This window comes from Camelus bactrianus, chromosome 8 (assembly GCF_048773025.1).
Source record: "Camelus bactrianus isolate YW-2024 breed Bactrian camel chromosome 8, ASM4877302v1, whole genome shotgun sequence".
NCBI lineage: Eukaryota > Metazoa > Chordata > Mammalia > Artiodactyla > Camelidae > Camelus > Camelus bactrianus.
This window is the reverse complement of record NC_133546.1, coordinates 76,210,366-76,223,382: the sequence shown is the minus strand read 5'-3', so window position 1 is coordinate 76,223,382 and position 13,017 is coordinate 76,210,366. Positions and strand designations below refer to the sequence as shown.

Sequence of the window (13,017 nt, the reverse complement as noted above, 5' to 3'; positions counted from 1 at the left end):
CATAAATAAATTACCGTATATTGAAAACATCGTGTCTTTCAGAGACGTATTAAAAATTTAATAATAAAATCATCACAGTGTAAAAGCATTAATACAACTTAAATATAATTGCAACAAATACCACCGCAAATGGGAACTTTAAATAAAACAGTTCTTGGTCCCTGTAATGACCTACTTCTTTTGAGTAATATTAAATACAACCAAATCCAAAATCAACAAAATACTTAAAGATTCCCTTGGAGTTTTCTATAACAGGATGGAATCTTACAGAGCAGGCAAAGCAAACCTAAGTTGGAAAAAAAAATTAATTGTTTGAATGTAGTGGCCATTAAAACGAAACCATGTGGAGAGGGTATAACAGTGGGAAGAAACACTGGATCAAGAGGATGACGATCCAAAAGTCTTAGACCCAGCTCCCTTACTGATTAATTAGGAAAAGCTGAACAGACGCCTGGGCTCCAGCTTTCTCTTCTTAAAAGTGGAGATGGAATAAATCTTCAGTGGCTAACATGCGTTCTTTTGATCACTGACACTTATCAGTTGATGGCCTGGAGAATGACATTCAGAAAGGTTCCAAGGCAGCCAACGTTTATCAGCAATGCTTGTTCTCCAGGAAGTTGCCTGTGCACTGAACGTCTGCCAGCCCTGGACTCGGCAGTCTCCAAGCGCCCATCTGTATCTCCACTCAGTCTAGCTGTGTTGTGTCAGAGACCAGTGCTTCTGTGTCCTGGACACGCAGACTGTGTGGGTCAGTTCAACCAGAACAAACAGAGGCCCCTCTACTTATCAGCTACAAGGTCAGGTGATGGAAATACAAAGATTTCAGAAAAGGTACCTGCTTTCAAGGAGTTTAAGTTCAGAAGATGACTTAACCTAGGGGCATTTTAAAATTAAAAATAGAATCAGTATATGAAAATGAATATATGTAGGTATATGTGTAACTGGAACATGATGCTGTACATCAGAAATTGACACAACATTGTAAACTGATTAGACTTCAGTATAAATAAATAAATAAGTAAATAAGTAAATAAGTAAATAAATAAATAAATAAATAAATAAATAAATAAATAAATAAAATAGAATTGGTACAGTACTTTATGGTCATATGCATCTGATCTAATTCTAAACATCAAATCAGAGAACATATATTATGCTCGAAACTGTTACTGAAGTTAGTGATGTTTTAATTCAAAGGAAATGTTTCCATTAAGTAGGTCTGTCTAGAGGGTTACTTTTTAAAATGTATTATTTACATCCACCCACACTGACATGCAAACACTTTAGGAATACTGTCCTTTAAAAAGCCATGAATGATAAATTAAGCATACACCAGATTGCCTGAAAATTCTATTTCAATTTCACCTTGTAATATCCAACATCCCGTATAGTCTCTTCATAAATTCTGGCCAACTTGGTTCTCCCAATAGCCAAAAACACTCCCCTCCTTTTTTCACTTTCAGAAATTTGCTGATAGAATTCTCATGGTTAGAGTCAACTTCCCACTCTTTCCGCCTACTCATCCCCTACTCATCCATCCAGCATCCTTAGATGACTTCTCCACTCCACGTCCTCTGCGTGTAGTCACTCATTCATACACACAGTTTAAAAAAGGCAGGCACCTATTATGTGCCAAGCACGATGCTTATATGACACAGATAAGAAGGATTCTGCTCTTAGAAGCTGATGCCATACTAAGCTGAGGCTGCTAAGGGGAAAAGATTCTCTAGAAGACATGCACAGAGGACAAACATAAAACTGAACCTGGGAAGTCTGGCAAGATGTACCAGATGAGGTGTCACCTGAGCCAACTTGAAAGGCTGCATAAAAATCAGGTAGATGAGAAGGAGATTCCTCACAGAGAGAAAAGTATGGCAAGTATTGTCACTAAGTCGTGAAGCAGCGATGACATCTTGAGAATCGGTTCAGGAAGGCTCTGGCAGGAGCTTGTGCCTGGACCGGCGAATGGAGATGGTGAGCAGGGTGTGGGTGCTCACACTTTACTCTGAAAGCAGAGGGGCTTTACTGATGGGACATGATGAGACAAATTTCAGAAAGGTCCCCCTGGCAGCAGTGTGGAGCTGGAAGGAGGTCTGGCTGGTGTCAGGGAAGTGAACGAGGAGGTTATTGCAGGCAGCCAGGTGAGAAGGTCTATGGTAAAGTAAAGGCAATGGAATTGGGAAATAAAGGGAAAATCCAAAGGGCTCGAAGAGGATCAAATCTGAAGGATTTGACAATAAAATGAGTAATGGGGTGAAATGGTGCTCTACCCAGAAGGACGGGGATTATGGAAGGACATCATGTTTAGGCAGAAAGTCAACAAGTTGAGGATGGTCACATACAGTTTGAAGTGCCTAGGGGACATCCAGGCAGAAACATTGAGCAGGTGGTCAGGTACACGAATCCAGAATTTCAGGGAGAATTCCAAGATAGTGATATGGATCTGGGATCATTAACACCTAACTGGGACTGAAGCCATGAGTGTCCTTGAGACTGACCAGAAACTGTGTCTAAAATGGAAAGAGTAGAAGGTTAAGCAAAGGCCAACATGGAGTCAAGAAAAGACCAAGTAGGGACATATTTAAAAAAGGAGAAGACAAATCAGAAGAAAATGAGTTTACAGAAGAAAGGGAAAGAAAGAGCTTCAAAAAGCCCTCCCGTCCTTATTATAATCACCATTCATTTTGCACTATTCATCTTGCTAGCTAATTGGTCTCTTCCAAAGTACGTGTCATATTTTCTAGAATTTATGCTACCTTACCTGGATCTGCCTCCCATGGCCCAGACTGTGTTTGGTTTCCTGCATGAGGGCCTCCCTCCAAGAATCTTACACTCTGCTGCCTTTATGGAGGGCGGGGCCTAGAAAGTCACCTGACTGGTAATCAGTCACAGTTCTGCTCAACAGTGACTATTCCAGCTCCAGCCTTTGGAGCCCCAGGTACCGTGGAATCCCTCTCCAATACCTGTGTCTGGAACAAGACTCAGACCACAGTATCTTTTCCAGACTAGTACCAAGTTTTTACTCCAGGCTGCTGTATATTAGGTGGCTCAATCTGGCCTAGGAAACAGAGACACCTGTGAACTGAAATATCTAAGCCTAATTATAAGAAGATTTTACTGTCTTTCATTTTTCCAAGACATTTTTATAACAATTGTCATGATGATCATGAAGAATATCAAAGTAGAATCTTTTCATAATTTTTACTCCTACCAAAATTTTAATATCCAAAATAAATCAGCTAGCTCCTTTCAATATCCCTTTATTTCAGCTATCAGGATGTAAACTGTATCCATTTTCTTTTCCTCCAGAAAAAAAAAGGGGGGTTAGGAAAGAAGACTTAAGCTCCAATATATTACAAGACAGGGATAGCTAAAGAGGATGAATCTGCTAAGCCGTGTGAAATACAAAAGGAAAGCTGTTGGGTTACTTGACTTTTGCTTTCATTTCTTTCTACTAAGACACTAAGCTATCTTTTGGACCTGGACAGAACTTCTGAATGTGGATATATACACTACCCTATATTTAAAGAAACCTGATACATTGATTTGTACATTCCTTAGATATTTCATACACCATCTGCTTAATTTTTCTAAAATGTAAACCCACAAAACTGAAAACAGAAGAGCTAGCCACCCAAGTTAAAGACTTTCTCCTTGCATGTGTTAAGAGCTACACTGCAACCACGAGAACAATAATGTGTCATGTGATGCTTACGCACTGATTGCTTACAACCTGATGATAACTTGATATTCTTGAGATTAAGCACATTGCTCAGATATCGATCGGGAATGCTTTGAGTGCAGAAATGTAAGTTGGGAGCTAATCAAATAGACTAGGCAAAGTCTAGCGAACACACCCAGAAAACTCCATCAAGAGCTACTATGACACTAGCGCCCATTTGTGGAGATGCACATCACAGATGGCAGTCCATTAGAAGAAGCTAAGCTGTGGAAGACGTTTCCATGACGGTACAGATACTTTAATTGGTTTTCAATTCACATCTCTTCTCTACGTACATATAATGGCATCTTCCAGATAATAATTACCCAGGATAATGATGGAGAATTCCAAATATATATATATATATATATATATATATATATATATATATATATATATATATATATATATACACTAAATAATATGTAAATCATTAGCAAGGTATTATCTCTTATATTACATAAAGATATCTGTTTGGTACATATGGTTCTTTGACATCTAATTAAACACTTTAATTACTTTCAAACTGCATGAAATTACTTTCTATACCCCTACTTTATTTTACTATCTAAACTTTGGAAGAACTATCAAACATTGCATCCTGGAATCTATTTAAATGTCTTCTCTAAGCCTTGCGCTGCTGCTTTGCAAGGACCAAAAGACAATCTTCATAGACAGAGCCCTGCATGTGGTTGCAATTTCTAGTTACTCTTATTTGAAAATGTTATGAGCTTTTAAATCCAACTTCGTCATAAAAGGTAGCATTCCACTGAGACTCCGTAATAAAAGAGAACACCTCCTTCTCAGCAAAAGCCTTTCCATTTACCAAACGATGACTTTCAAGAGTCTGTGTCTACCACTTGCTTCCATTACTTATTGATAATTACTAATTGCTATATTTTATGACAGTGACTTGCTTGATTCTCTGAGGTTTTAAATGTAGCATTTAGTTCAGGGAAAGCAAAATTTTTGTAAAGAGAGAAACAATATAGTTTATCCTCCAGTTTGAAATTCAAAATTGAGAGAAAGGTGTATTACCCATAATTAAAGCAGGAAACAGGCATAAATAGATACTGTCCTGGGCAAACCAACGTGTCTAGTTACTTTCCCTTTAAATAGTTCTGTTTTATATTTAAATAACTGTTCACATGAATGGGAAGGTTTTCACAAGTTAGCCACAGACAAAGGAATATCCATTGTCATTTCTGCAGTAGAATTCCATGCTCGATATGCACAGAAAACTGACCTCGATCAAAATAAGTGTACATAAATGATGTAAACCTGTAAAAGTATACATACAGAAAACCTAAGACATTCAGCACAGAATCTTAAAAAGTTCTTAAACACATATAATCTATTTCATCACCCAATGGGAAACTGACACGAAGGGGCAACTATTCTTGGACAAGGATATGGCCCCTGATTCAGCTCATTAAAAATGAATAATATTAAATCTAGTGACACTAAAATCATGTCTGTTTCCCCAGTTTTTCTTCCTAGCAGATGAGGAAATTACCCTAAGCTAATTTCTCATCTCATTTTTGAATTAAGGCTGCACTTAGGGCTTTCAAAGTTTATCATTTTGCCCACACTGCATTTGGTGCTAAAGACATTTCTGGGCTATCTACTGAGAAAGAAAGTAGAAGGTAAGGAAGGTCAATATAACCTCAGATCAAACTCTGGACTAGTTTCATCTTTTATCTCTTTGTCAAATTCTCCCGCTGGTAGCCGCAGCCCTGGCCACACTGCCCTGCTAGCATGTTACGATGGACGGATTCGTCTATGAGAACTCATCTCTGCAGGACCTCTAGTAGCTGCGATAATCACGGGAGAAGATGATCTTGGGAATCTTCCACCATTTTACAGAGCAGAGATAATAATGGCACCTCACTTTGGTGCAGCAGTTGGAAGTTTGGAGGCGCCCCTACTCTCATGTTAAAGCCACGTTAAGCTAGAAGGGCAGGTGTTACCAATTCCACTTTACATGGGAAGAAACTGGGGCTCCGATGAGTCAACTTGTTGATGTTGACACCTGCAGAAAGTGACAATGTTAAGACCAGAATCTAGTCCACCGTTCTATCTATCTGATGTTCACCTCCCTTTCTGGCCCCGGCAGTTTTAAGGCAGGAACTAAGCCAAACCTGGACCATGAGCAGAGGACTCTCTGTTTATTCTACCAAACAGCCCAGTGCCTGACCCAATTCTAATATCAGAAAAAATGGTCTTCATGTTGAATTGAACATCACATGATACTTTGTTAGAAACAGCCTACCTGGTACACAAAATTCAGAACAATATTAGGGAGAAGAGAGAGCTTTGTGGTGGAGGACCATGGTAGGAAAATGCTAAGCCATTCAAGAACGTGGGGAGCAAAACAGTCAGATCAGAGAGCCCAGGGGGACATGGGTGAGTCAGCCACCTGCACCCAGATCTAGAACCTGGAGTTCCAAGTCCTTGGAAAAGGCTGGAAAATGCCACTAGCTATGTGACATCTTCTCCTGCTCATTGTAAGTTTTATTCTCTGGACTCCAGGATCAAGTGTCAGAAAGGCACCTAGCTAGTTCTGGGAATTTCACTGATAGAAAACTAAGGATATTCCCAGGGTAGAGCTCTCAACGGGTGAGCAGGGGGCAGAGTAAAATACGTCAAGTATCCAGCCAAAGGGCCTAAATGTTAGCCTCCTTCCCCAACAGAAGAGGGAAACAAGCCATGACACCCACAGCGTGAGTGCTTCTGAGGATACTTACAAGAACACTAATGATCTGGAGCTGATGCACATGGGTTCTGGGTTCTACGTCTTGAGAAGTCATGTGCCTCAAGTAAACTTACGTCAACTCCCAGAACCAGGTCTAAAATATCCAACTCATATCTCAGGACACAATGTCCAAAGGTGTTTAAAAAAAAAAAAAAAGACAGTTCATAAAGGGAAATAAAGTGCCACACCATGGACTTTATAATCCGTGGTACAGTGACCTCACCCATCTGTGTATGACAGATGTAGACGAGAAATATTGCTTTGGGAATTTCTAGTTGGTATCTTTGCAGGGAGCTCACTCTTACTGCGCAGGTGAACTGAAATCACTCTCTTCCCTTAACCAGCTGAGCCAGTAACACTCCCAAGATGCTGTGTTTCTATTCAAGTCAGCGGTAGCACCTATAGCCCACACTGGTTTCCATATTCTACTTCCAATTTGGTGATCTGCTTACTGCAACAAAGGGTGTCCCCTCCCTTCTGGTCAAGAAGGAATACACGGAGTTAAAACAGCATCAAGACAGCCTGGCAGAGCTGTGAACTGAATGTTATATTTCTTGCCTTCCATCCTCTTGGGTAACACCTCACATCTTTCCTTTTTTTCTTTTTTAAGGCTTCCCAGTTTCTGAATTTCCTCCTTGAGCATCTGGGAATTGAGTTCTGGGTATGCACATTTGCTAAAATAGGTTTTGATTGAAAGCAGAAAACTGAAGTATTCGGGGATAACCTTCCCTAAATGTAACCCCGCCCATCAGTGCTGTGAAGGAGGCTAGGCTCTGGGGAAAGGGTCCATTTTCTCTCCTAGACTTTTCTTTCTACTTAACACGGCCTGTTCATGTTATAGCGGCTTTCTCAAATTACTATTTGCCTTTTCTCTTTCCCTTCTTATCCATCCCGGCCTCAGCTGCACGAGAGAATATTTGGGGGTGGAAGGTAATAAAACTCCTTGTGAACCTCAATGACCTCACGATGCCTGCACTCCTGGGGACTCTATCCTCACTCCATCCCAGTGGTCCCTGGCTACCTCTCCATTCTCCCAGTTGCTAGTTGTGGTCTCTCAAATTGAGCCTTATGGATACATTTTTGGGTTGCAATGTTATAATTGGTTGGTGGGAGGAAAAGGAGAGAGAAAAGCTGAAGGGAGACGGGACCGAGCCCTTCCACTTTCTTTCTCCTCCCACAAAGGAAGCAGAAATTACACATGTTTGAAAAGTTAGTGGAGGCTGGGTTCCCTGTTAAGAGAAGGGAAGTCCAGAGTCAATACTCTTTATATATATATATATATATGTGTTTATTTTTATTTTATTTTTTAAATTAAATTTTATTTTTTTAATGGAGGTGCTGGGGGTTGAACCCAGGACCTCGTGCATGCTTAGCTCTACCACTGAGCTCTACCATCCCGCCGCCAGAGTCAATATTCTTTATAAATCAATCCACACCATGAATTGTAGGATTTGTATGAAAAATAAAACCTCACAGAATTCCGATTTAATTTTCTTGCCCACATCTCTGCAATTTAAAGGGTGGCACTTAAACCAGAACCCCCAAATGCCTTGACACAAAGTTAATGGTCTTTCCATTATGGTCTTTATGATCTTCGAACTAGAGATAATTCCCTTGCCCTCAGCCCACTGTAAAAGTCTGTGAAGAGTGTGGGTGGAGCTCCAGACCCTCCCATCACCGGCATCTGCTCTTCTGAGTCAGCCTAACCACTTTCCTGAAACTGAGGAAGGAACAGGCATTAATTTAAGGAGAAGGTAGAGGAAATACATGCCTTTGGTGGGTGGAAGGACAGCGTAGCTTGTGTGAAAGTACTTGGACTTAGAGGAAAAGATCTGAGCTTGAATCCCGGCTGGGCCACGTTATATGATTCAGCTTAAGGAATTACGAGGACTCTCTGGGTGTAGGGTGAGGATTTGCAGATTATATGACCTGACTTACCTTCTGCACAAGCTATTGTGAGCACCCAAGTACACATATATTGAATGTGAACAGAGTTCAACTCTTTGGCATTTGATTCAATAACCACTTAGAATAACAGCCAGCATGAGGTAAATGCTCAATAAATGTTAGTACTTTTATTAAATATTCCAATATGGTGCTCAATTCCCATCTTCAAGCCATCTCTTTCACTCTCTACTTCTATTTTTTTTTTTCTCTTCTCTTACTATTCTGTAACTCTCTTCTCTATGAAGCTTTTATAAGAAAAAGAAATAAGATTGTCGATCTAATGAAATCTTCTCTGATTTAGGTCCCGGATAATGCAGTTTGCAACCCATGTAATATATCGGCTTATGGTGTCTGGTGACAGTTACTTGAAGGAGTATTCATTGAGGAAGTTAGGTTTCAAAAAACTTCCAGAATGCACACGCACACCCACACACACCTGCACACACCCCTCCAAACCCTACTGAGATTTAAGAAAAACTTTTTATTTGTAACGTAATTAAATCGACCATTAGAAATTATTTGCAGGACTCAACTATTTCTACTTAGACAGCAATGGCATTTAAAATTAATGCACTTTGCCAACAAAATGAATTGCTTTTATGAGAAAGTACTTACAATTTCAAGTATTTTTTTCCTGAAATCTTGGGGTGAAAGTAACTTCATTATTCTTTTCCATTGATACATATTTAAAGACACGCTCAAGACCAAATTCAAGGAGAAATATATGCTCAAGGCTGATGAAACTGTACAAATACATTTTCACTGATATTTTATAATGTTTCTTTGGCGTATTCACCCATCAATTTTCTCTCTGCTCTCTGTTTTCTACATTGTGAACAGAGAGAGGGCATACACAATGGGTAGCGCAAGGTGATAATTCTGCAATAATGACAACAGTGAATTTGAAGTCTAAGTGCCCTGTTACCAGAACTTCAGCTTTGCAGGGCCTGTTGGGAAAGTCATTTCTCAGATATGTGATAGGATGGACCACACTTTACCACAAAAAGTTATCTCTGGTTAAACAGATAGTCCACAGCCTGTGAAAAGCCTCCTGTTTTCCAATCTATTTTTATGCAAAGTGTAGAAGAGGCCACAACCTATGCCCTATGACTAGGTGTCATTAAGATCCCAGGTATAAATGTCTCCTGAGTAACCCCAACGATCTTTTAGTTTATAAGACATAAAACGGAAAAAAAAAAAAAAAAAAAGTCCAGCTCTGTTCCACTCACTGAGGACAACATGACACGCCAACATGGTAGCAAACTGGGATACCAAAACATCACCAATCTGCCACTGCACACAGGCCAAGACATTAGCAGAGGAGGCAGGTTGAGAAAGTTAGGGGCACAGGCCTGGGATGATGGAGGCCTGTTGTGTGAGAGCATCACCCACTGCGATATTCTGTGAATGCCTGCAATAAAGGAACGCCATTCACAGGCCGGGGAGGGCAGTCGCAGGAACAGCAGTGGGAAGGAGGTCTTAGATGGTAGATGGGAGCAGTTGGACAGTGTTTTCTTTCCTTTCCTTTTTTTTTTTTTTTGATCCATCTAAGCCCATACCATCCAATCGCTGCTGTCCTGAGGCAGCTAACAGGTCTGGGATTCTGTCCTAGAACTCACCCTCCTCGCTGAAAAGCCCTCCCTCCCCACGAGCCCTGAGACAGACAACGGAGAGGTGTGATGGCCCCGGCGTGCACTGTGCCTTCCCTTCTAGGTTGGACCCTGTCAGGCAGCAGCCCGTGTTTTCCACAGGCTGCTGGAGGCCCCGTCCACCTGCTGTCTGCAGCCAACACCACAAGGAAAGGGAGCCAACCTGTGCATCCCGGCCAGCCGAAGAGGTGTCCCGGACAGGCAGCAGGGGCTGGAACCCGTGCGGACAGACGGACTGACAACCAGACAGACAGACTGCAGCACCAGCAGACACCAGCCATAACTTCCAGGCTCAGAAGAGAGGAAGACTGCCGCGCCAGGGACACTGCTCTGCCAGGGCTGGGCAGCAGGTTCGCCAGGGCTCTGCGCCCTCCAGTCGGCGGGCTGAGAGTCTTGGTTTTTTTGGACAAGAAGGAGCAGAGAATTCAGAAACCTGCTGCTTTCTATAGAACCAGACCAGCTCTGGGCTTCTAAGTCCCCAGCCCCTGTCGGAGTCTACGATAAAAGAGCAGGGATGACTAGATCTCTATGCTTGTGCTGTGACCTGGCCCCCACATCTCTCCCTCAATACACCCGGCTCCCATCTGGGTGGCAGCTGCACTGGGGGAAACCCAGCAGTCTGGGGATGCAGCCTCCCTCCACCCCTCTCCTGAGCAGCTCTGCTGCGCGGAGGGGAAGCGGAAGAAACCTTCCCTTCCTTGGCAGCATCTTCTCTCCAGGAGGCGCTCCTAGGGGGCGGGGTGTGCTCTGGGCGGGGGGCCACACCTTGGCTGTCCCTTCTTTGAGCTCAGCTGACTCCAGATGCAACAGGTTCCCTCTGGCCCTTCACACTGATCTTCTGCCCCCAGATACACCTTCTGGCTTGAATGGAGGTGGGGAGCATCCCCAGGAATCAGTCCCAAATTGGGGTCTCTCAATTCCCTCACCCCCAGGATAAAAACTTTCCGGACTACAGGGAGATCTCTCAAGGGAAGGCGGGGCTGAAGTCCCCTCCCGGTCCACCCTAGGGTGATGGGAAGGAGGTGCTGGATGCCAGCACTTTGTAAGCGGGTTTTGCCTCACACTCAGATAAGCAGCAGCACGAGGAGGGTCACACATACCTGTACCATCAGCAGTTGGCCCCATCCCCTCCCAGACCCAGGAAGATGGGGTCCTGCACAGAGCTTCCCTGAAGGGCTGATGGGCTTTAAAGAAGGGGGGATGTGTGCAAATATTCAGCTCCCTATGGGACCGCTACCCCCAGGAACTGAACAAGCCCCAGAAGCCAGTAAAAAGGAACCTCTATTTGATTCAGGCCAGAGTCCCCATCAGCTTCTCCCATTATTAAAAACTTTACGCGGCCCACGGCATCATGTGTGGGGAAGAAACTGTGTCTTCACACAGGTATTCTGTGCGGAAGACTGTGAATCAGAGGTTAAAGAGAAGCCAGGGAAGCAGGTTACCAAAGAGGGCAGCTGCCCCCCAAAAGAACCAATCTTGATCTAGGAGATGAATGAGTAGCAAAACCAACAGTCCAAATAAGCTTTTTTCTTAGGTGGATACTGGCACCCTTCGCGGGGGTAACCCCAACCTGCTCAACAACTCCAAGGGAAGAAGAGGAGCGTTCTCAGGGCTCTCCATCCCACCTCCCCTTCCTTCCGCCCAGCCCCTGCCCCTCACCTGCTCCCACTCCAGGGCCCTGCCTTCCACTTGGGTGGAACCGGCTCTCCTCAGCCTCTGCATATCCCACCCCCGGGGACCCCGTGCACCCAGTCTCCCGTGAGCCTCAGTCTCCAGCCATCCTCTCCACGCTCCTCGGCTCAGGGCTCGGCTCGGCGGCATCCCCTCCTTCCACCTGGCCCCTGACCCTCCTCCGGTCCCAGCCCCGCGCCCCGGCCCCCGGGCGGGAGTCTCCGCCCGCACCCCGCACCCCGGCCCGCCCCTCCCCCACGCTCAGCCCGGAGGATGGGGCGAGCGAGCTGGGAATGGACCGACGGAGGATGGAGGCACGGCCGGCCGGGGCGGGCTTACTTGAGCATGGCTTCTTCTTTTTCCTCCTCCTCCTTCTGCCGGTCCATCACTGCCATGATGATGCTCCTCTCCTCCTCGGTCAGGTGGCTCAGGTCGGGCAGCTCGGGCATGGGGGGAGGCACCGTGGGTGGGCGAGGACCGCGAGGCCCCACGGCCGAAGACATCTTCGTGGCCTGCCAGCCCCTCGCTGGCCCTCGGGCTCGGGCTCACCTCTCGGGTCCACGCCCGGCAGCTGCGCCCCCGCTTCCCGTCACAGCGCAGCCCTCCCGGAGGCGGCAGCGGCGGCGGCGGCGGCGGCGGCGGCGGGGGAGCCGGGGAGAGCGCCAGCCCGGGCTCGCATGGTGCTTCGCCTCCACCCAGCCCCGGATGCGATGCTGCCTTTGTTTTGGCGGCCCCGGCGAGGCTCGGGCGGCCCAGCAGCCTCCCGCAGCCTAGCCTCGGCCGGCGGGGGCGGGCGGGCGGGCGGCGCGGGCTCGCGGGCCGGGGGCGGGGCCGGGGCCGCTTGGCCACCGAGGATGCTCCGGGGCTGGCGAGGGCGAGGTGGGGTGGCGGTGAGGCGGAGTCTCCGCGGCTCCCGCCCGGTGATGCCGCGGCTCTCGCAGACACAGCCGCCAGCACCCAGCCCCGGAGCCGCTCCGCCCACGGGCACCCACCCGCCCCCTCCCCGGGTCCCAGCCCCGCGCGCCCGGCCGCTCCCCCCGCGCTCGCCGACGTGCGCGCCACATCGCTCCGGCCCAGGGTACCCCTCACCCGTGAGTCATCCTCCCTCTCCCGCTGCCTCGTCTCCGGCAGGCATTCTCCCCAGCCCTGCTTTTCCCCGGGATGCATTAATCATCATCATCATCCTCGCGACCATCTTCATCCTGGAGCAGTCATATTATGTGAGCGCCCACAGTGTTCTGAATAGGAAGAAACACCCTCTGCAAGCATTTTTT

The 13,017-nt window shown here is 45.7% G+C and overlaps 1 protein-coding gene across 1 annotated transcript in view; it reads right to left on the bottom strand.

Moving 5' to 3' along the window:
• The window catches only part of RIMS1 (regulating synaptic membrane exocytosis 1), a 451,285-nt gene extending 438,837 nt beyond the window's left edge, over positions 1–12,448 (bottom strand). The window contains 1 exon segment of the mRNA XM_074368769.1: positions 12,083–12,448. Coding sequence (XP_074224870.1) covers positions 12,083–12,246 — 164 coding nt within the window. The 5' untranslated portion in view covers positions 12,247–12,448.
• Between the last annotated feature and the right edge of the window lie 569 nt (positions 12,449–13,017).